The sequence below is a fragment of the Anomaloglossus baeobatrachus genome, chromosome 3 (genome assembly GCF_048569485.1).
Source record: "Anomaloglossus baeobatrachus isolate aAnoBae1 chromosome 3, aAnoBae1.hap1, whole genome shotgun sequence".
Lineage (NCBI taxonomy): Eukaryota > Metazoa > Chordata > Amphibia > Anura > Aromobatidae > Anomaloglossus > Anomaloglossus baeobatrachus.
The window spans coordinates 642,742,216-642,765,937 of NC_134355.1; the positions used below are offsets into that span (position 1 = coordinate 642,742,216).

Consider the following 23,722-nt stretch of genomic DNA (forward strand, 5'->3'; position numbering starts at 1 on the left):
GTTTCTGGCAGAATATGTAGTACCAGTTCCAAGTTGATGTTCCCCCTTGGGGTACACAGTCACAGATGGTTACCCAGATCATCATAACCCTTCTACGCCAGGTTGGCTTTTGCACCTGCCTAGGTTTGTGCCTGCCGGCATGATAGTTAGACTTTTTTTGTGATTGTATCTTGTGGATGCACCACATAATAATTATTCACCTTACTATAAACTAGACTCAGGGTTCAAAAAGGCAAGTCTTGTTTTACACAATAGTCATAATCTTTTTCTATAGTTATTTAAAGAACAGTCATTGAAAACAAATATGATGATTCAATTTAATTTTGTATTTTGCAAAAAAAGAGAAAATTACTTAAAATACCAGCTTATAAGAAACAATATTTATTAGTTAATGTTTTAGAAATAATGACAGGGGTTTTTTTACGTTTTTGGGGGGTTTGCTTTTTTTCCCCTTACAAGATACAACAATAGCTTTAGAATATAATAAACACTGATTGTTGTTATTTTTCGCCTGAGTAAAATCCTAATTTTTTGGTGCTACAGTACAATATTAATGTCCATTCAGTTAGTTTTTTTCCAGTTTTTGATGTTTTCAATGATCTCCTGTGTGGTTTGTTTTCCATCCTGAACTTGTTTCTCAATGTATTGTTGCAGTTCTTCCCATCGTTTAGAGCCTTTTTCAATACCTTCTAATACCATAGAACGTGCAATTTCCATTCTCTTAGCTATGATATCCTTTCTTACTTGGGGAATTTCGTCAAAGGATTTCCAATCGAAGGGATGAGGGATGTCTACTTGAATCTCACCTTTTCCTGTTGATACGTAGGTTTTTACCTCTTCACTCGCAGAATTCTGCAAATTTTGTAGCATTTGAGAGATGAATTGTATAAAGGCATTATATTTTTGGATGACCAGATCGATGAGACTGTTTGCTTCATCAAGGAATGTCTGATAAGAGCTTAACAGTTGATTATAAGCCTCGTGGAGTTTTGCATTTACAGTCTGAGAATGTTCTGCTGCAGCTTGTTTGGCATTTCTTGACCAATCACTTACTTTTTCTTCTAATTTCATGGAAAATTCTCTCACCTGCTTTCTTCCCTTGTCTTCGGCATTGGTCAATAAGACCCTGGTTTGTTCATAATACTCCCTCAACAACTCTTTCATTTGGTCTGTAAGCTCTGAGACGTCGACGCCGTATTTTGAAGGCAGTGCCTTCAATGAGTCAATGAGGAGTTTGAAAAGCTGAATGACTTTCTCCTCAATTTCGTAATATTTCACAGACCATCCCACAATATTTGGGTCCAGGTATTCTTCTCTCAAAGCCTTAGCATAAACAAGTAACTGCTTTAATTTTTCTAAAATTTCTTCATAGACATTCTGGTAAACCTTCAGCAGCTGGTTGGAGCTCTTTCTGATTCTGTCAGCAAGATTGCTAAGGTATTGCACTTGTTGTGAATTAATGGCATCATCATACATTTGTTGTGCCTGAAGTTGTATGTCTCTATAATTTCTGGATTTCAAGGCTTCAATAAGTTTTTCTGATTTTTGTGAAATCTCCTGAACTAATCCTTTAAGTTGCTGTAAGTTTCTTTCAAGACTTATGTACTGGAGATCATTGAATACCTTCCTAGTTAACTCTTGTAGTTCCTTCAAAAAGTCTTTAACAGCAAGGATAACTTGTCTGCTCTCAATCTTAAAGTTTGTGCCAGGGATGGTGAAACTGACATCATTAATGGACTGGATGATGTTGTCGAAGACCTTTTGGATCACCTGAACAAATTGTTCTAGTGTATTAAGTGCCCATTTCACAGCCATGGTGAATTGTTCTTCACCAGTATATTTCCGAGTCTGGCCTGGTAGTTGAAATCTTGTGTTTTTCAAAAATGTAATGGCTGCATCAATCACCTCTTTCATTGTACTTTGATATTTTCGGATTGCAAGTACGGTGTCTTCATACAACGGTTCCACATCATTGAGAAGGAAGGACATATCGGGTGGGTCTTGGTACCATTGTTGAGTTTTTGAGACAGCTTCTGCATATTTTCCACTGGCACCTCTTGCTGCTGACCTAAGCCTATATTCCATATTGTCAATATGACTAGATGCGCTATTGTAAGCTGAAGACACCTTGTTCTGTAGACCTTCTTTCATCTTTAAGCCAGCTTCTTGTATGTCCATGCCTAGATGTTCTTTGTGGTATTTGTTGACACAATTGTAGATGGCATCAGACATTTTGGGCATTCTTTCTTTTAGACCATTCACTACATCCTGGGCGGCATCTTCTCGCCAGTTGAGTTTGTTTTGAATCTTGTCTGGGTTTTTCAGTGATAACTCATTTTTCAAGATAAGTATTTCCTCTTCAGGTGATGCCTATGAAAAGGAATACAAATATAAGGATCAGTATCAAATGTAACATCTGAAACTCCATGTATCTTCTACCTCCAATGTTTCCTTCAGGGTCTGTTTACACTGTGCAATGTGCAGTGATTAATGACTGCCCACCGGCAACATGTTCACTAGTCGGCAGCCATTTTATAGCCTTTTTGCACAGGCTGAACTGGTGTTAGATCGGTAATAGATCATTCAGTGTGCATAGACTCTAATCTAATCTTTAAACAGAGTGATTTGCTTCGAGAACGGTGATCTCTCCTGCAGCACTAAAGATCATTTCATCTTATGAACAGGTGTATTTGTTAATCATCGAGTGATCAGAAACCTATTTAGACTGCATAACTATCGGGAAACAAATACTCCCAGGAAAGTTTCTCCTTCACAATAATAATAGTGCAGTGTAAAGGGACCTCAACGGACCATCTTCATCTAAAGGTAAACTCCGGAATCTCAGGATCAGCAATCACTGAAGTGAACATTTCTGGTACAACATAATTAAATATTCTTTGTGCTATCACTTAGGCCCCCTTCACACATCTGTGTCTCCGGTCCGTGTGATGTCCGTTTTCACACGAACCAGAGAAACTGACACACGTAGACCCATTAAAATCAATGGCTCTGCGCACACGTGTGTGTTTTTACATGGCCCGTCTGTCCATGTGGAGCATAAGTGTGTCCATGTGCTCTACACGTAGACATGTCTATTTTTCTCTGGCAGCATGGGTGTCACACGGACTGCATGGATGTGATCCATGTGACATCAGTGTGACACATACTGGAGAAAACCATGTGTCTGTGAAATAAAATGAATTTCTACACTCACCATCTCCAGCGCTGCTGTCTCCGGCGCTGCTGTTACTTCCGACCCCCACTCATTATGCTCATCGCATATTCACTGCACAGAGGACCAGAGGCAGCAGCAGCGGGGAGTCAGCAGGGGCGGAGACCGCAGAGTGGAAGACATCAGCACCATGGACAGCAGCACTACGATCGGTGAGCAAAAGTTTCTGTTCTCCATGTATTATCATGGATAGTACACGGAGAGCATTCCTGTGCCAAAATTACATGGAGGGCCATATATACCTTTTACACATCCATGCAAAACGTGTGTGGTTTTTCATGGATGTGTGAAAAAGGCCTTAGAAAGTAAGCAATTGTGTTAGGATAAAGTCATCCTCATCAGGAGGGTTCATCTTTGCCGTAGTAAATATCATAAATTACATAACAAAATGTAAATATGGTGAGACATGCCAACCAAAGCATCAGAGGATAGCTTAGTAGGTTCAGGCTCGTACGGAATATTAGGCACAGAATGTCATACAAAAACCTATTATGTCTTATACTAACTTTAAAGCTATTCAATTTTACTAATTTTGACCAGTCTGTTTCCCATAGGATAATACCCTCCCCCAAAACGATGAGAACTTGTAGATGAAATATCCGGTAGACAATTGGATGTGTGCATGTTCTACATGATGGAGTGTGGCTCTCAAAGCATTTACATCTGACACTACATAAAAAAATTCTATATACTTATAAATTATATTTTAGTATGATTAATTGATGCGATACTCACTGCAGAACGACTGTACATTTTCACTTTGATTGTCTTGGAATCTTTTTCGAGGAGTAGACCCAGAGTACCGGTGGACGGTGATGAAACAGATGAGGAGATACCATTTTCATCATGCTGGCAACGTATCTGGGCATTTGAGAATGTAGGGCTGGTAATATCCACTTGTAAGTTGTGTCGTGGCAGCCTGAAAACAATATGTTTCATGGTAAAGGCTTTAATGTATAGAAAAAGTATTATTTAAAACACTATCCAGCTATCTATCTAGAATCCAAAAATGGACAGCACTGAAGAAAAAATTACAAAAACTGAGTTAGCCCACACGTGGTGCCGTTTTTGGCTCAAAAAATAAAGAATCATCCTCAAGCAGGAAGAAAGGCTATTTTTTTTAGGGGTATGAAACACCACTACACATGGGCTAAACAATTTTTCAATTTTTGGAAAAATTTTCTAGACTGGTTTATTTTTGAAATTCGGTGGTAGACGATGAACCTCCGTGTGGATCATACACATATGTGCTGCTTTAGTTTCGTATCTATCTGTCTCTCTACCTATCTATCTATCTATTTATCTATCTAATGTCTGTCTATTTACCTCTCTTTTATGTTAAAGATGTATTTTTTTTACCTTAGGCCATTGAAAGAAATCTCCTCCCTCCAAATTGTACTTAAATCCACATGGGCCAGACTTCCTTGTCCAATAAGATTCAGAGTTCTTTCATTAATTGAACCTGCTAATGAAGCTGTATGGAAAATACAAACAAACCACATTTGTAAATTGTTTGTAATGACATTTGACCTAAATCTAAAGTATTACCAATGTTCCCCCAATACATTAAAGGTGATATAATTAAAAAAACACGTGAGTACTAAAATCAAAAAGTGTTGAAAACAAGCTTGAGAAAATGTATAAAGCAAATAAACATATAAATAATTAAACTCACCATCAAGATCAAATTCGAGAAACCGTAGTGTTGAACTGCTGGTGGCATCAATGGAGCCAACTAAAGAGTCTGGTTTGTTTTCCAGCTTGTTTGTCCATGTGAGGTTGTACACCGGGGAAGCAAACTGAACAGACCCAGATATTGAACCAAAAGCCGGAATATAAATTCCTGCCGGCACTCTCAGTTTGATTGGTGGGATCACAACCTTCTGTTCTGGTATCTCAATTGTTGGCAGGTCAATATCGGCGATTTTGTTGAAGATACTGTTGAAATCCAAGCTGTAGAGTTGTTTAGGAAGCGTGTATTTGGAGAGTGTCACTTGATATTGTGGTGCAGACACTTCAACAAGGGGAATATTGGAGCCTTCTGCTGTGGTGTACAACAATTTGATGTCAGCTGCTGGGAATTTTATTTCTGGAAAATTATTATGGTGGTTTTTGGGTAGTGTCAGTCCTGGGAAAGTTATGGTGGAACCATCTCCGATTCTTTCAGATGGAATAGGGTAGAAGAAGCCATCGTTACTCTTTGTGTAAATAAGACTTGTTGATGCATTAATGTATTGTTTTCTGTCAATGTTAGTTGTAACATCAAGTTTCAAGACATCCCACAGACTTCTGTCATATACTGGTAGCACAATTGACTTCAGGAAAGCTACGTGGCCTTGCAATGAGCCTCCGGCTTCAACTCTTGCATCTGTCTGATCATTGGATAGCTTAATCTTGTGAGCTACAGTTAGTGATTCCAGAATACCTTGACCACTCAAGCTTAGTTCTTGCTTGTCAGTATTAACAGTCAAAGTAATGCCTTGGTTTAGTGATGCTGCCTCAATAAATGAATTGGGTTGGCTGATCGTCATTTGGAGGTCTGCTAGTAGACTCCAGAGGGCCAGTTCTAAGGTGGCTTTACCACTCTGCTTGCCGGTTGATGTAAACAGTGGTGTGATTCTGTAATAATTTTCTCCCTTATGTTCCCAAACTGCATAGACTCTACTTGGTGATGCTTCAACAGCAAGGTTTTCCGTTAAGTCCAAGACTCCTATACCATTTGCCCTAGAACTGGCTAGAAGCCTCATGGTAGATCTAAGACCATTTGAATTCATGTAGGTGTTTGCATCATTAGTTAGTTGTCCACTAAAATCTTGATTAGTTAGAAGAATTCCAGTTATATCTCCAGTTATTTTTGACTCCATTGAAAAGTAGGATGTCAGTCCTTCAAGGCTTAGTGCATGATCAAGTTTTCCCTTTGCTGTGTTTCCAAAAAACATATCATTAACATCATAAGTGAGCGTGATCTTGGAGGACACGGAAGACTTTGTCTTTGTGTTACCTGTCAGTTCTTGCTTTAATGTACCCTTTATTAACTGGGTATTCAGATTAGCATTTGTTATCACAGATGCTTCCACATTTCTCTTTCCAAATGATATAGAGCTTTCATGTTTTCCATCAGCAAATACAGATTTCAATGCCAGTGCCGTGGCCAGTTTTAGGCCTCTCTTCCTAGTAAGACCAGTTGTTGCATCTACGCTGAACTGAAGAGCATCAATAACTGATGTTGAGGCTATACTTACTCTTGCAGAGACATCAGACTGATTGTAAATTCCAGCACTAGTGGTGATGGAAAGCACATTTGACTTGAAGAAAAACTCGTAAGTGAGGTTTCCTAGTGCCGGAATTAATATACCATTCTGTCCACTTGGCAGCTTAAGTTTAGGAAGAGACAGTCTACGTAAAGAGTTGGGTACTTGCAGCACAGGCATTTCCATTGAAGGCATCACTAATTTGTAAGATGGGATAGAGAACCCAATCATAGGCACAACAAAGCTTGGTGTACTTATTTCTTTGGGCACAATATAACCAAAGGCTGGAAGTTCAGCAGAGAAGGAAGAAACTTCAATGTTCACCAGGGGTATGGTGTAACCAGGAATTCTGAATGTTCTTGGTATTTTACTAACTTGATTGTCCACTTTATACTTATCAAACTTCACTTTGGCTTTATTGTAGGAGTCTACCAGTACATTTATTGCTCTATCTCTTCCATTTTCAAATTTTTTGTTAAAGGTCTTCATATTTGTATTAATGGCATCAAAAAATGCATCCAGTGGCAACGGTATCAAATGGTTGTCTTTATTTTTCTGATACTGAAGTTTTATGTTCAGATCAAAATTCTGACGAGTCGTTGTCATTAAATTCTTCAGGCCAGTTTTTTCCCATACAGAAAATTCGCGAACCTGTGGTGTCTTCACTGATGTGTAAGGGATCTGAATTTCAGGGATGGAGACTGGTATCGTCAAGAAATCCAGGTTAGCTTCTCCATTCATGGCCAATGCAGCCTCAATAGTGTCTTCATTGTTACCCAGTGATATTATATGGGACACTTTATATTGGTTGAATCTTCCGTTGGCTTGCCATGACACTTGTTGAATAGTGGGGCTGAGGGTAAAGTCATAGTTGTTTAGAAATTCAATCTTGCCTGTTAGTTTTAATGGGAAACTAACTTTTAGATTTCCATTATTTGCAGTAGACAGTTTGATTTCAAAGGTTCTAGTCAAAAAGGCAAACTTGTTGCTTATTGTTCCAGTAGACTGACCTGAAAGTTCTGCATTATGAGTTGCTTCAAGTTCTACCCTCATCTCACTAAGTTGAGCCTTTCCTTTTAGTGTAGCAATGCTATTTCCAACATTAGGAGCTTCAGCCTTTGACATTACCTCAATGTTTGCGAAGTTCAGGAACACGGACTCAATCTTGAGGCTTTGATCCAGTTTCAGATATTTATCATTTATTTTGTTACTGCCCACAAGGTCAATGTTGCCGCCTTTCAGATTAAACCTGACATCAGCCTGGTGGCTGCCTTCATCTGTGAAGAGAGGGCTAGCCCATCTCCAGTTTCCTTTACCGGTAGATGTTAAGAAAATTCGTCCCATTTCCACTGTTGTATCAACATCGTTTTGCAGGTCAAGTTGACTTGAGAAGTCAAGCTGTGGCATATTCAGTCTATGAGTGTATTTTGTAGAAACATCTGCTGTAATTCTTTTCTGCACTTTGACAATAATGGTGTTTTGAAGCTCAACTGAGTTTTTCTCGGTCTTTAAATCAGCCTTAGTTTGGATTTGTGTTTGGATTTCACTTGCTGCAAAGGTAACTTGACTGAAATGATTCAGCTTTACATGTCGGTTTGACAGTGACACAGTTTCTTTAAGAACTAACTGTTCCATCAAGGGAGCAGAAATCCTAGCATCAGCTCCAAAGGTGAAAGCCAAAGCTTCAATCATTGAAGTTGACTCTGCAGTAAGAGAAGCAACAATTTCTGGTGTTTTTTCAGAGACTGTGGCATTTTTGACTTCAGCTAAAGTAGACATTGTGAGAAACGGAGATACCACCTTCAATGAACTGGACAGCTTGCCAAATGTTGGAATAGAAACAGAGTGAGGAATCTTTGGAAGCTGGAATTCAGGAATCCTTATGTCAGGGACTTGGAAATTTTCCAAGTTTAATTTTGGGATTTTATAGTCAGGAAACTGCATGTTGGGTATGTAAATTTCAGGAATAGAAAATTCAGGAAGACCCATGTCACTCATTGTTATATCTCTGAATAGTATGTCCGGAGATGGCAATGAGTAGTCACTGGAAATAATTTGATCAATAAATTTCACGACCTTGAGTTTTATTTCATTCAGATCAATTACGTAGGATGGTACTTTATAGCTGTTTAAAACAGTAAACTCAGGTGTAACAAATTTGGTTGGAATTTCAATGCTTCTTAGATTCCTCAAATTAATTTCCATAGACTGGATCGTCAAATCTGTTAATGGTACAATGAAATATGGTGTCCTGAATGTTGCTTCTCTCAGTGCTCGCAGGCTAATTTCAAAGGCAGGGAACCTGATGAACCCTAAGTTTAATTCTGGCATAACAAATCCTTCTTCTACAAAGACTTTCAATTTGTCAGCCCAATCTTGGATATTGTTCTCTTGTGCAAAGTCGTTAATCTTAGCTGTCATGGTCTTCCACTGCTCTGTTACGAAAGACACTAGTCGTCGGTAAGCTTGCTCTACCTTTTGTAGATACCTCTGGCATTCTTCTTTTATGTTCATAGCATATATTCTGTCTCTGACATCCTCAAGGTGTTCAATTGCTCTGGTCTTCCATTCAATGAACACTGTTGAAGTTATGATATCTTCATACCACTGAACGACAGCGGCAAACCTAGTGTCTCTTAACTCTTGAAGATACTGTATGACCACTTCCCTCACGTTGTTCAAATATTGTCTTAAAGCTTCAGCTTTTTGCGGCAGCTCCAGTGCCCTCATTTTATTGTTTACGGTTTCTGTCAGCTCTTTGATTTTATTGTTGCACTCATCCACAAATTTATCGTAATTAAAAGCCCTCATCTTCTGAACTAGGAGATCCAAGTAATAGTTGATGTCATCAATTAGCTTCCTAAAATTATAGTCTTTTACTTGTTTGACTGCTGCATCAACAAATGTCTTCATCTTGCCTAAATGCATATTGATATCAATGTTATTTAGCATGTCTGTCACTTTTTGGATGGTTTCTTTCACTTTCTGTTGGTTTAGAAATTCAATAAACTTTTCTATGAGCTCTTCCAGCTTCTTGTCAATGTCATACTTGGAAACAAAGTCTTGAAATTTGTCAACGACTGCATTGATTTTTTCACTTACTTGAAATTCCTCTAATTGTGTGACAATAAGGTTTTGTATGTGATTGAGAAAAAGTCGGACTTTCTCAATAGGCACAAGATTTTTGAGTTGTGTGACAAAGTTGGTTACTTCGTCGGATCTTATGAATTTCATCGCAGCTTGAGCCATCTGATCAACATTCATTCTCTGTAGGTAATCCTGGATTTGGTATAAAAATCTCTGGATGTTAGCTTTGATTTGATATTGTTCATCGACATTTTGAATCCAAGCAGCAAAGCTTTGTCCTAAATCATTAACATTTATTTTTTCAATTAAAACCCGGAGGTTGTGAATAATCTCCGTGATCTTTTCCCGTACTTTGTATTCATTGTCTAAAGCTTTCAGTTTGTCCATACATTTCTGAACACACAACTCAATGGCTTTTCTAAGCTTCTCAATGTCATAATTTTCTCTGATATATTTGTACAGTTCAAGCAAGGATTTCTGTAGATATCTGAAATAATCGTTAACAGCAGATTGAAGTTCGTCAGCTGTGATCTTAAATCCTTTGGCCAACGATAGGATTTTTTCTTTTGCCACATTGGCTTTGTTTTTTAGGTCCAAACTGTTAACATAGTCACTCATTTTTTGGCCAGCTGTATCTAGCGCTCGTCTGTATCTCTGGACCAATTGGTCAACATCAAGGTCTTTCAGAGAATTCTGCAGAGCTTGTAGAGTAGTCAATAATGCAGTTCTCATTTTCTCGAAATATAAAGACATGTTCTCGATGAAAGGCAAATTGATGATATGCATGTCTTCATTCTTGTCATACTTTATAAATCCAGAAATGCTGAACTCTTGAGGTGTGTTTACACTGTCTCTTAAGTTTAGAGAATCAATTGGATTAAACTTGCCAAAAGGCAGACGGACTTCTCTATCCAGTACAGAGAGGTCTGCTAGAGTTTGCCCGCTTAGTTGAACTCCAATACTTTCAGCATTGTTGAACGCACTGATATCCTGGGTGTACGTATTCTGGTTCAGCTGAGTCTTAAGTTTCCATGCGCTCAACTGTTCAGAAGGAGTGAACAACAGGTTGATGTTGTAATCTAGAACAGTTTCATGAGTGTTGTCTCCTGCAAGCATATGCTTTGTCGATCCCTTGTAATCATGCACTAAACTAAAGGAAAGAGGCTCTCCTTTTAAAATGAATTTGCTGTAAAGATTTCCGGAATGTTGCCCAAAGTAAGTAAGTCTTCCATCTCCATTGGTTCGTGAGTCAATGGTAATGGTGAATGGCTGCACAACTGAGCGAATTCTGTTAGTAAACCTCATTACTTTGGAATCACAATTTGTGTTGCTGCTAAGTGAAACAGAGAGGCCAGCAACATCCAGTGTGAATCTATGAGTGTGGGCAGTTCCTTGTATATTTGCGATAGTGTCTGTATTAACATTGGCAGCCAAGTTACCAGCTGAGAAGCCATAGGAATGCTTTATCTCATCTTTGTTGTAAGCCCCTCTTATATTGCCATTGATATTCACCTTGAAGGCTTCGAGCTGCACTTGTCCTTTGTTGGTAAATTCTAGGACGCCATATTGCAGTTCATTGTTCAGCACGGCAGTCATGGTATAGGGCTGCATCTGGAAGTCAAACTTGTGCTTGTGGAATCTGTCTGAGCTCAAAGAGTTCTCAAATTTGGAGGTAAATTGCAGAACATATCCGACTATACTTAGGTCATTGCTGCTTTCTAGTCTTATTTGATCATATGAGCCTATTAAAGTGTTTGTAAACTTCAGACCCTCTTTGCTAACCCTAAAGTTCAATAGATGTTTGCTGTCCAAACCAAGAAGAGTAGCTTGATACACACTACCCAGAGAAAGTTCACTGAAGGCCCCCTTTCCATCAACAGAAATCCTGGCACTGTGTTCTCGATATCTTCCACCCGCCATCATTTTCATCACTGCTCCTGCTGGTCCAATTCCAGCATTCAACTCACTCTCCAACTGTAGTGGGCTAAAGTTGATACTCGTGGTAGCACTAGTGGAAAGACCATCTCCATTGAGTTTCAAAGTAGCCTTGTGAGCAGATCGACTTCCTGGGTTATTAAAACTAACATCGGTATTAAATTCAAGACCAAGGGAGTTAAGGGAGCCAGACATGAGGGTGTAGAATCGGTTTCGCTTATAGTCCGCCTGATACTCTGAACGGATCGCAGCCATCTGCTTCGACAATGTGAATTCGAATTTGTTCAGCCCAACTAGGTTGTAGTAGTTTCCATTCGTTTCTGACTTCAGCATCATCTGTTTGTTTCTGTAATCTACAGTCACTGTGTTGACAAGAGCTCCATCTTGCAAATCTGTGGTTGTGGTCAATGTTGCTACTTCTGTCAAGAACATTCCTGATAATTTGTTAGTTGCCTTCAAGTAAGATGAATCAAACTTATAGTTGGAGTCTATTTTTGTCTGTAGGGTGTCCTTGTTGATAGTGGCCACAAATTTTAGATTAGTGTTTGCAAAAAGGGAAGCAACATTTAGTTGATTTTTGACATCGGCCTCGGTCACTACCATTGGCTTGTTGACTGATGTCGTGACTGAGGAAATTCCCGAGGCTTCAAATCCCAGGACGCTTCTGGCCTGGTAAGAATAGGATGCTTTAAACACTTGGTCACTCTGCAAGTTGTATAATTCACTGAGGTTTATGCTGGCACCGAGAAGAGTGTGGTGTACAGCTCCATCATAAGACCTGGTTATTGTGCCTATTGGGTCATAGGATCCCTTAGCAGAACCTGTAATAGCAAAAATAGACCCATTAATAAAGAAAACAATGACAATGCATATATATTTGCAAAGACTAGAAAAAGAATAAATAATAGTGAATGTGAACATTTTGAATGCCATGACCACTTTTAAAGAGGACCTGTCACCATGTCAAAAGTTTCTTCTCTTATTTGATTCTCACTGTTTCCTTAGTATTTTGTTTTTTTGTCTTTTTTTAAATTCACCACATGGTTCCAAAAATATATCCCTTTTTATTTGGTGCTAGATTTTTTGTTCTTTATCAAAGGGGTGTGACTTACAGGATCCTCTGGGGCGTGTCTTTAGGATCCTCATAATTAAGTCCCTTTATAAAGACCTTGAAACTTAGCACTAAATAAAAAGAGCTATGTAACTGGAACCATATGGTGAATTTAAAAAAGCAAAGTGGAAAATACAAGGGACTCAAGGGGGCAGCAATAAAGAAAGAAGAGCAATAGCTGTCACCTTTTGGCGTGGTGATAGGTCAACTATAAGAGATGGCAACTTCACTATTCACTATTTATCAGCAACCAATGAAACAACATACAGAATTATTCTGGGGTCGATGATCCATATGTAATGGATCGGGTTTATTTGAATGCATATTACTTGATATTGGCTGCATCTGTTGTGGATTTTTCTTTTTGATTGCATTCATACATTTTTTAATGGTGTAGATAAATGTGATCTGTAATGACTGATGGCATCTCCCCTGGATCCCAGAATCATTACTAATAATACAAAAAAAGCCTTGGCACTGCAAAAGAAAACACAGTGCTTTGGTCAAAGTAGTCAACACCTGTCCTCGTGCCCTTTTGGGGTATATGTGATAAAGAAATAAACGTCACTCCACTAAAACAATAGAGTACGGTTCTTGAGTAGGCCTTAAGTCCATTCAATGATATAAAATAAACAAGGCACTCAAAAGGGACAGTGAATAAAAATTGTAATGGCAATCAAAACATAAAATCTTTGATGTATCGATCCCAAATTAGGGACCTTAATCAGGACATCAGCTGATTGCTGGGTGGTATGAAGTGTCAGTGAAGTCAGTGAAGTGGTAACGCGATGGTCGTCATGTAGGAGGTGGACGAGCTATGTCCACTCCTATGGGGGAAGTGTTATTGTATTATAAATATAATGTATATAAGAGTGTATTGTATTTAATGTAGGATGTTTTAGTGTACTGTAACTAGGGACCAAGTGTGCAGGAGTGGGGTGTCAGTGGTAGTTAGTGAGTTTGTTAGGATAGAGCAGGAACAGATGTAAATATTCAAGTGGTTACCACGGAGCAAGGAGGGAGAAGTGAGCACAGAAGGATCTGGAATGCAGGACAGGTGGTTAGTTAAGCAGCAGAGGTTCAAGTGGGCAGACAGAGTGAGGGCCTGTTCAGGACGGGAGGCATCCTCCTATATCTCAAAACCCCACCCTACGGATGGGTTGTAGAGCGTCCTGACACCAGTGAGATTTCATGGTATGGAGACCGCCGGCGGGACCATGAACTGGTTGGAAGCTGGTACGACGTCCGAGTGCCCAAGTGAGACATGGCAGCCACAAGGAAAGGTTATGGGGAGGAAGCACATACTGGACTCGTCTGCTGGAGGATAGCAACTCCGAGTGAGTGCCAGCAATTTAGAAACTCTTCCACCTGCCCGGGAGAGCAGTGGCAGCACGAGTGGCCCTGTGTGCCAAAAATAAGGAAGAAGTCGTGAACGCCAATAAACTGGTTCCTGAATTGTTTTACAAGAGACTTGTGTGTGAATTGTGGGATTCTCCAAGTCTGCGACGAGGATCAGCAGCTGAACAGGAAAGAATATTGGGAAGTTGCAATAGTGTTTGGTCTATTTGAGACAGACAAATGGTGGACAGTTGGAAATAGCGACAGAAACGTTTCGACCCGTTGGGTCTTTATCAAATGAGTCACTCAATGTGTCATTGCAGGGATGCTCCCACGCCTGTGTCTCAGTTGATCTCAGCTGACACTGACAGATCAGCTGAGACACAAGCGCGTGAGCACCCCTGCCATGACACAATGAGCAACTCATTTGATAAAGACCCAATGGGTCGAAACGTTCCTGTCGCTATTTCCAACTGTCCACCATCTGTCGGTCTCAAATAAACCAAACACTATTGCATGAAAAATTTTGAAGAGTGCGGTAAACTTTTTTGTTACATACTACGAGGGATCCAACATCCCATCTACCAGCACCTACCCAAACAATTGGCTGTGCACACTAATTACTCAAATAAAATAGTTTATTCACCATCATTTTTGAGCGCTGAGTTTATTTTACATCTATTGGGGTATATGGACATCAAAAAAGTTGACCATTAACTGGGAATGACTTATTCTGGTAGACTAAAGCAAAACTCGTTTGTCCACCATGTATTATTTTCCCCATCTGGCAAGTTGTGGAATCGCTTTTGGACAGGGATAAAGTGAGCTGTTATGCATTTTGAAAGGGTTCTGATCAGAAAATGCCTTCAATAGAAGTCATCACACAATTTTGTGACTTAAGATCATCTATGTCTACTTAGATTTGTACATAATATTAATGATAATAGAGATATGTCTTACCATAAATGTTGTATGAAAGAATTTCCACAATGCAGTCTGCTCTCATTTGGTATCTCAGAGCGTAACTTTGGATATCACTAGTAGTGTTTCCGCCCGTGTACGATGCAGACCAGTTATAGTAGTTGCTGTTGATGTTAGACGACAGATCCAACATTCCCAGTAGAGGTACTTTTAGTTGGTAATACTCAGGAATGGTGAAGGCCGGGACTTTGAACTCCCGTGCTGGGATATTTAATCCCACCGATCGTAGTTCTAATGATGGAGACCTCAAAGTTTTGGCCACCAGTTGGTGAGACGACTTTCCAGCATAGGGTAGTGGGATATTAATGGTGATACTTTCTTTGTTAAAAGTGTATTTGATCTTTCCATTGCTGCAAAAAATGAACAGAGTAATTATTCATAGGCTTCTGTAAATGAAGGTTAAAAATAATACAACCATTAGTAGGTAAATTTGTCAAGATAAAGAAGTCATTTGGATAGGTTATCAATATCAGATTGGTGAGCACCCCACCAAGCAAGTGTGTTCCATCCCACCATGGTGGGATACATACAATGTATAGAAGAATACAGCTCCATACACTCTGTAGTGGCCATTGTTGATACTGCTGCTTAGCTCCCATTCACTTCAATAGGGGCAGAGCTGTTTTGACTCTACACTACTTTACATCTGGCCACAAAAAATGAAAAACCTCAGATATCACTATGTGCTGTGCAAAGTCTCAATCTTAACTCTGCTATATGTGTATAAAGCATCAATTACCTATTGATGAAAAGGTTATCAGGGAAAGCCGGCACACCAAGTTCCTTCAAGTCCAGATCTCTCATTGCTTGCAACTTTTTGCTGAGAGTTTGTGCGTATGGACTGTCCTTTGAAGCCGCTTGCAACCAATTATTGGAAGCCTAAAAGAAAGAGATCATTTAATTACATACTGTATAAGACATAAAGCAGCTTCCCAAATACATACCTGATTCAATATAACTATATTTGCAAATATTTATCAAATCAACCTTCTATATTCTACTCCTTCAGAGCAGCATTCATAATTCTGCTACCCTTCTTTTATTTCTGAACTCATATTTGCAAGTGTTCACTCCTGGCTCAGAGTCTGTACAGGTATGTACATAAAGGTATGTGCGCACAAGGCTGATACACCGTGGAGTTTCCATAATTAAATCCACAGGGGCAACAGCCTCACTAAGTGACGTGGGTTTCGTTGCGGATTTGAAAAGGGAAAAATCTGCGGCATATCTGTCCCATGTGAGTAGTGAAATGTGTCTGTTAACCTGTGTTGCGGTCAAAATTATGGAGCCATGGGGTATAAGAATGGCTGTTTATTGAGTCTACGCGTTTCGAACTGTGTCTTCTTCATCAGGACTTTAAACACATATGTGATGAAAAATTCGGAGACTCCGAAATACGTAGACTCAATAAATAGCCATTTTTTAAACCGCATGGATTCATCCTTGCAAGACATGAATTATCCTTACGGATCGATTTCCAGGCTCATGGGGCCCGTGGAATTGCAGCACCTGTGGTTCACAGGCCCAATTGTACAACTTTAAGGTGAGCATATAGGACAGCACATTCACCTGTATAACCAGGTAGGACCCATCGTGCTTTCTCTTTTCAGCTCCATGTGAGTAGTGAGCATACCCTTAGAGTCCCCTCCCCCGAGGACCACACAAATTACTTCCTAACACTTATTTCTCGGTAATAAGACATCCTAACAAAGGTGTCAATCACCCAATGAAGGAGCAAAAATCTCATTCAACAGGTGGAATGGTTATTTAGGTTCCTTAAAAACCATAGTTCTTGGTAGCATTAGGTCTTCAACCCATAAAAATAAAATCACAAGGAGTAATTGAAATGTATCAGTGGCCTCTATATCGCCCAAGATCAGCAGAAAATATCCAGTACATTTATCCCCTTTTACTACTCAGGACCAGAAACTCTAGAAATGGTGAACCAGGTCCATAATTTACCAGCCATATTCATAATCAATCTCTGAATGGAACCAAGTACATGTTAAGACACAATTATTAGCGTGTTTTAAACCTTTTCTCTTCTTCTACCATGTCATTAAGACTTCTAGAAGTGGTGATCTCCACCAATACAAAGTAGAAGGACTTAATTCATGAAACGTTCTTTGCTTCCAAAGATCCCAGCCTCATAGGCACGATGTCAATAAAAACTTACCACTGCGAACTGAGAAGCAATATGGCGAATAGTCATGTCTGTCTGAGCCACCTTGTGGTCCATAACTTTGTTGGCGTAGCTCTTTAGAGATTCGGGATAGTCGGTGAGGTCGGAAAATCTGACGTCTGGGAATTTTGAGATGATCTTCTCCACGTTGCTGTTGGAGTCTGTGCTCCATTCTAACTCAATCTTTTCATTATCTTAATGCACAAAATAAATGTTGAAGTTTAGTCCAATGGAGTCAAAATCAATAAATACATGTAAACTAGTAAATTGTGAATCTACCAGGGACACTTACATCTTCAATGACACCAATTAAAAATGAACTTACCGTAGGTGAACACAAGATTTTGTGATCCAGACAGGGCACAGACTTTGGCAGAAGATTTGACCTGAAGGGAGAAGTCACTCAGTACTTTCCTAAGGATGGCATCGGCTTTGGCTTCCACTTGTAGTTTTGGAATAAGAAGCTCGGCACTAAGGGCCCCTTCAGTGCGGCCATCATACCTGTACGTAGAAAACAAAGAGGTTGGCCATTAAAATGATGGAGGTAAGTGTTGGTCATTGCTGTAGACGACATGTTGGAAGTGTTTACGAGGAGGTGGAAGGGGTATTCCAGCCTTAAAAAAGGATGTTACATCTGATGGAGACCCCTACACATGTCCAGAATGGAGCACTTCTGTTAACCAGTTCTCCCCTGGGGAGGAGTTTGGCGCTAAATAGAGTTAAAGGGTCTTTCCAGTTAAAAAAATAACCCCTGGGGGTAGTTTCTGCTACTGTATTCTGTATATGTTATTTTCTGCAGCGCCGACGTCACCTCAACAGCGCTGCCACCAATCATTGAGCTCTGCGGCTCTAAACAAATTGTGCCGTTGACATCTGAATGAGCCCCAAGAGACAGCTAAGCCTCAAAACTCTATGAAAATATCTTATAAATGGCAAAAAAAAACTACAGGAAAAATGTACCAAGTGTTTCAGATCACTTTTATGGCATAAAAGGTCACAAGTCACAACATGTACAGAACTTGACATATAATTATCAAATTTTCAAAAGTAGGCTCAAAAATGTAATTTTCTAACTTAATGAAAGCCTTAAAATGGCAAGTTACCTTATTTTCCCTGTGAAAGTGACTTCCGAGACTTGCTGGTTGTTGAGTTCCGCGACAAGAGCGAACGATCTCTCGAAATCATTGGATTCATCCTTGATTCTTATGCTGCCACCAAAATTGATGTCGGCATTTGGGATTTCCATGTTACTCGTCAAAATAATCTTGTTCCGGTTATATGTGATGGTCAGCCGTGCCTCTGACGTCTTCACTCCTGAAAGACAACATTAATTGAGATTTTATATTATCGAAATACTCAACCTATTTTTCGGAGAACCACTCGTGTCCAACGGTTGTGTCCAGTAATGCAGTTCCATTTCATTGACTTTATTGTAAAGGAACTGCAATACAAGACACAACCCAAGGGTGGCGCACTATGGAAAAAAAGATGTCCTAAGTCTTAACAATCCATAGAAAACCTCTATAAATGTTATTACCTTCTGCTTGTGCGGATACTTGAATAGTGTCCACCAGGTCACGTTCTTCTCTGTTCACCTTGTACCCTAAAGTCAGGGAATATTCTTGCACCTCTCCTGTTGGTTGGAGCTCCAGTTCATACCTTGAAAAAAGTAAGAGAAAAAAAAATATATATATATATATGTACTCTTTTTCCCCAAAATTCCTCCTTTTTAAACCTATATGGGCTATCAATGTCTTCTATAGGGACAGCCCTTCTCAACTGCTAAGGTGCCTGAAGAACTGAGATCCTGATTTCACTTAGTCATAAACATTCTGTGTAGCTGCCGATTGAGGGAGCTCATACTGATTAACCATCTCCTCCAGGAATTTGGTAACAAAGGAGAGAAGCTCATGTGCAACTTTAAGCGATTGCAAAAATATTGGTTACCTGGTTTCTCCAGTGAGTGGGAAGTAAGGAGCGCTGTCTATAGAGCTGGCGTTAGAGTAGGCAATGCTGGTGCAGTAGTTCAGCCCCGTGAGAAAAGGCCTGCAAGTCGTCTTCTCCTCTCTGTTCTCAACGATGGAAGGCAGGACCTCCGTCTTCGATGCAAAGATCAAATTGACTTTGTTGCTAAATTTGGAAATCAAATAAATTGTTAACTACAGTTTTGCAAAAAATAATATATCCTGCTATCTATCCATCCATCTATCTATCTATCCATCCATCTATTTATCTATCTATCTATCTATCATCCATCCATCTATATATTTATCTATCTATTTATCTATCTATTGATCTATCTACAGTATCTATCTATCTATCTATCTATCTATCTATCTGTCCTTCCAGCCATCCATCCATATATCCCTCTATCGATCTATCATTCTATCTATCAATCTATCTATCTATCTATCTATCGTTCTATTATCTATCTATTTATCCCTCTATCTATCCCTCTATCTATCCCTCTATCTATCTATCTATCTATCTATCTATCTATTATCTATCTATCTATCTATTTATCCCTCTATCTATCTATCTTTCTATTATCTATCTATTTTTCTATTATCTATCTATCTATCGTTCTATTATCTATCTATCTATCTATCTATCTATCTATCTATCTATATATCTATCTTTCTATTATCTATCTATCTATCTATTTATCCCTCTATCTATCTATCTATCTATCTATCTTTCTATTATCTATCTATCTATCTATCCCTCTATCTATCTATCTATCTATCTATCTATATATCTATCTTTCTATTATCTATCTATCTATCTATCTATTTATCCCTCTATCTATCTTTCTATCTTTCTATTATCTATCTATTTTTCTATTATCTATCTATCTATCGTTCTATTATCTATCTATCTATCTATCTATCTATCTATCTATCTATCTATCTATATATCTATCTTTCTATTATCTATCTATCTATCCACCCATCCTTCCCCCTAGAATTTACTTGATGCTGAAGAGTTTTGTTGGTGTAGCGGGTGCAGGAATGGAGAACTTGAACTTTCCATCTCTCATAGAGATTTTCGCCTGGACTCCGGACTCGTGGTAGATGTTGGTGTTCATTTGGACGGCATGTCTGGAAAACTTCGGAATTTGGATTCCTAACTGTGTAACAAATTCTACTGCAACCGCTGGATTCAGTGAAAATGCCTTCACCTGTCGAGAACATGGAAGCGGATGTATGGTTTAGTAAATTGTGGTGTAATTAAAGACAGTCTCCCATTCAAGACTGACTCTTGTCTATTAGCCGGAGCGGAGAGTTACATTAGAGATTATCTCTCACTGTGGAGGACTCAAAGCATTCATTGACTTCAATGAGAATTGTGTAATGCCTCTTTTTCTCTGTGGGGGCGCTGCAGACAAAGAGGCTACCTGCTGCCAGGAAGAAAGGAAGTATCCATAGATAACTTACATTCGTGTCTCTAGCTTTTATTCCTGCCTTTGTACCCGGGGCAATTATTCCTGACAGAGATACTTGGAGCTGAAGACCGGATCCAGTTGGGAGGGAAAACTTATTGTCCATGAAGATGTAATGGAGGAAGAGGTCACTCTCGGCCCCGCCGGAGAAAACCTGTGCAATCTGGAGTAAAGGATATAGATATATTTTTTTAATTCAAATTCTTACCTTAACATTAAAAAAAAAAAAAAAAAGAAGGAAAAAGAAAAAAATTCTCGGAAGAAATTCACAATTGCATCTTTTAAGCCCTTCCTTTTCTGTGTCTATCATTACTCTTTTGAGAAAAAAAGTCGTGTTTTCTGCTAAAAGGTGACAAAGATTATGCCAGGCAGTTGAAATAAATTTGTGCAAAGATTTAAAAAAAAATTTAAAAGTTATAATTGGTTAATCAGCTGAAAACAAAGCCCCGCCCACAATGATGAACATAAAAAAAATATGAACGATGAAAAACATAGAAAATTGACTTAAAAAAGGGGGAAAAATAATAAACGTAAGGTGCAAATGACAAAAATAGAAAAAAAAACACCAAAAACTGGGAAAAAACAGGCGCAAATGCAATTGTGATTGAGGCTCTATGTGTCTACATGGGGCCACCTAGTGGTTGTAATGTGATTTGCATCCTGTCAAAAGTTTTGTGTTCATAAACCGAAAATCACAATGCAAATCCTGCCCTTGAATAGTCCACAATTTACAGTATCGGATAACAATATGGTTTCACGTCTGCCATCTGCTGTTCAAATCCTGGTACTGCAGACATCACTCTTAGCAGTAGGCGGGGGTCTGCATTTATCAATGTATTTGCTGTATATTTTTTTGCTTTACATTCTACCTCAATATAGAATGTAATGTAGCACTTACAGTTCTGCCATCTCCGGACCTGAAATGTCTCTGCATGATTGACTGTATCAATATCTAATTTGCATAGTGTTGTAGGGAAAATACATTTACAAGCTATACTGCCATCTTATGGCAGAGGATATATTCCTTCCCTACCAAGCAGGCAGAAAGCTGTTCTTATTGGTTCACAATGCAGAGATCTAGCTATGAAGAGGGTGACTGAGCGTGTGTGACCAGCTCATTAGGTGGACGTGCACAGTGCTATACAATTTGAACACCAGGTGGCGCCATAGTGTGTAAGAAAAAGTCATATCTCGTGACTGGATCATTTCTTAATGTTGCAATTTTTTAGGATCTCTACATTAAATATGATATTCAACACCTTTAAATTATGGCATCTCCACTAGACTAGTCGCACTAGCGTATAGCTGCACTCTACCTTTCCAGGGAGGTTCTGTGCAGATTGGAAGTTCTTCAGCATCAAATTTCCCAGCGTCTTGAAGTCGCTCAACTTCAAGTAACCCAGTTCTTTGCCGAGGATCTCCAGGTAAGCGTTGGCCTCTGGGGCATCACTAGAGCGGACCTGGCGTACCAGCTTCTCGACGTTCTCGAGGACAGCCTTCTTCAGGTCCTGCAGTATAAGATCACATATATCATATACCATACTTTCTGTTCTTTCCTATGGTCAGTCATCGTATTGCATCATATCCTACCACGCTCTGTTTGTCCTGTCTGGAGATTCCAAACCACTTGTACAAAACTTCGTTGACTTTGTCGGGAATTTTTCCATCCACCCAGTACAAGGCCTTTGTGGTTGTGTCTGGGAAGAAACCTTCCCTACCAAACAGAGCGTCCACAGTTGGATTAAAACCATCACCTTCAAGTCCGATCTGTGGAAAGTAACCAAATTTGGGTAACCAATCATACATCCATATGTCTATATATTCCCTTATGATGCGTAGAAAAAAACCCCCAATAACTAGGTTAGCTCTGCTACATCACAATGTGTTTCATAGTTTTCCCATAGGTACAGTGTATCAGGTCACATACACTTTGAATAATAAAAACTAATGATAAATAAATATTAATAAGTATATATATATATAGCTATACTGTATCAATAAGAATATATATATACTGTATATATATATATATGTATATATATATATATATATATATATATATATATATATATGGAGATAGACAAGTACAGTGCTCCCTATCTTCCTATCTTTGTCAGCCCTATGATTAATGATTGTAAAGGTGGTCACACATCACCGCTATCTCTCCATTTATACAGAGGACCCAGGGACCCTCATTTTCATGAATGGTGGGTGTTGAGACAGTTAGATAGGTTATAGGTTAAGTTATTACTTATTGTGTGATAAGTTTAAACCCATTTAAAGGGGAACTTTCTCCGGATTTTTTATTTTAAACTAAGTACTGCTTGTAATTGGTGCCACTCCACCGATTCTGGAACAGTTTTCCTTTTTCTTCTGTGTCCTTCCGTTCTAAATGTATGCCCCCCTGGATATAAAGGCATAAGTATTCCCTTCAACCAATTGGGAGCTTACCACAGAAATCCTCCAGTGACATCTACTTTATCTCCACTGACACTGGCCAATCAAAACACAGAATCTCTGTGGTAAACGCCCACAAAATATAAGAAAACATTTTCACCTTTTTTACTGGGGGCATAACTTTGGACAGAAAGAGCATAGCCGACAAAGAGAAACTGTTCTGGAATCAGTGGAGCAGCGGCAATTGGAGGAGGCACTCAGTTTAGATTAAAAAAATCCAGTGAAATGTCCCCTTTAAATAATTAGGCAAATTATAGCCAATGGTACAACATGAAGCACTTGAGCAAAATCTGTGTCAGCCCCCCCCCAGATATTTATGATAGTTGGGTACTACTACAGTCTCAGGCTCCCATATGGCTATGCCATTTTTGGCATCCGTGGCTATGCTCTTTACAAGCATTCTCCTTACCTCAAACATATCCACAGTCTTTCCAAACACATTCAGCGTGGTCTCCAGCAGGACTTCTGCTGGCAAGTAGGCAGTAGAATCATAAATGATGTTTCCTCCCACTTTGAATCCTAAATTCTCCCCCAATCCTGGCACATCCACAGTCTTGGAGATTTGGTAATTATTAGACATGCTTGTAAAGTCGCGGATTATAGCGGGAACGCCGTTTGATTTGAGGGCCTCTTCTAGTTTGCTTTTCAGCCTGGGAATAAAGATGGCAGGTGAGTGAGGACCGCAGTAGACTTAATGATGACAGCA

The 23,722-nt window shown here is 39.2% G+C and overlaps 1 protein-coding gene across 1 annotated transcript in view; it reads right to left on the bottom strand.

Moving 5' to 3' along the window:
* Positions 1 to 303: 303 nt before the first annotated feature.
* The window catches only part of APOB (apolipoprotein B), a 40,196-nt gene continuing 16,777 nt past the window's right edge, over positions 304 to 23,722 (bottom strand). The window contains exons 14-29 of the mRNA XM_075341151.1: positions 23,426 to 23,666; positions 22,150 to 22,326; positions 21,876 to 22,067; positions 20,555 to 20,722; positions 20,090 to 20,298; positions 19,065 to 19,247; positions 18,655 to 18,776; positions 18,221 to 18,431; positions 17,443 to 17,618; positions 17,112 to 17,311; positions 15,675 to 15,814; positions 14,915 to 15,285; positions 4,908 to 12,326; positions 4,592 to 4,706; positions 3,968 to 4,151; positions 304 to 2,370 (exon numbers count right to left, since the gene is read on the bottom strand). Of these exons, the coding sequence (XP_075197266.1) occupies positions 562 to 2,370; positions 3,968 to 4,151; positions 4,592 to 4,706; positions 4,908 to 12,326; positions 14,915 to 15,285; positions 15,675 to 15,814; positions 17,112 to 17,311; positions 17,443 to 17,618; positions 18,221 to 18,431; positions 18,655 to 18,776; positions 19,065 to 19,247; positions 20,090 to 20,298; positions 20,555 to 20,722; positions 21,876 to 22,067; positions 22,150 to 22,326; positions 23,426 to 23,666 (11,917 nt within the window). The 3' untranslated portion in view covers positions 304 to 561. The remainder of the gene's footprint in view (positions 2,371 to 3,967; positions 4,152 to 4,591; positions 4,707 to 4,907; positions 12,327 to 14,914; positions 15,286 to 15,674; positions 15,815 to 17,111; positions 17,312 to 17,442; positions 17,619 to 18,220; positions 18,432 to 18,654; positions 18,777 to 19,064; positions 19,248 to 20,089; positions 20,299 to 20,554; positions 20,723 to 21,875; positions 22,068 to 22,149; positions 22,327 to 23,425; positions 23,667 to 23,722) is intronic.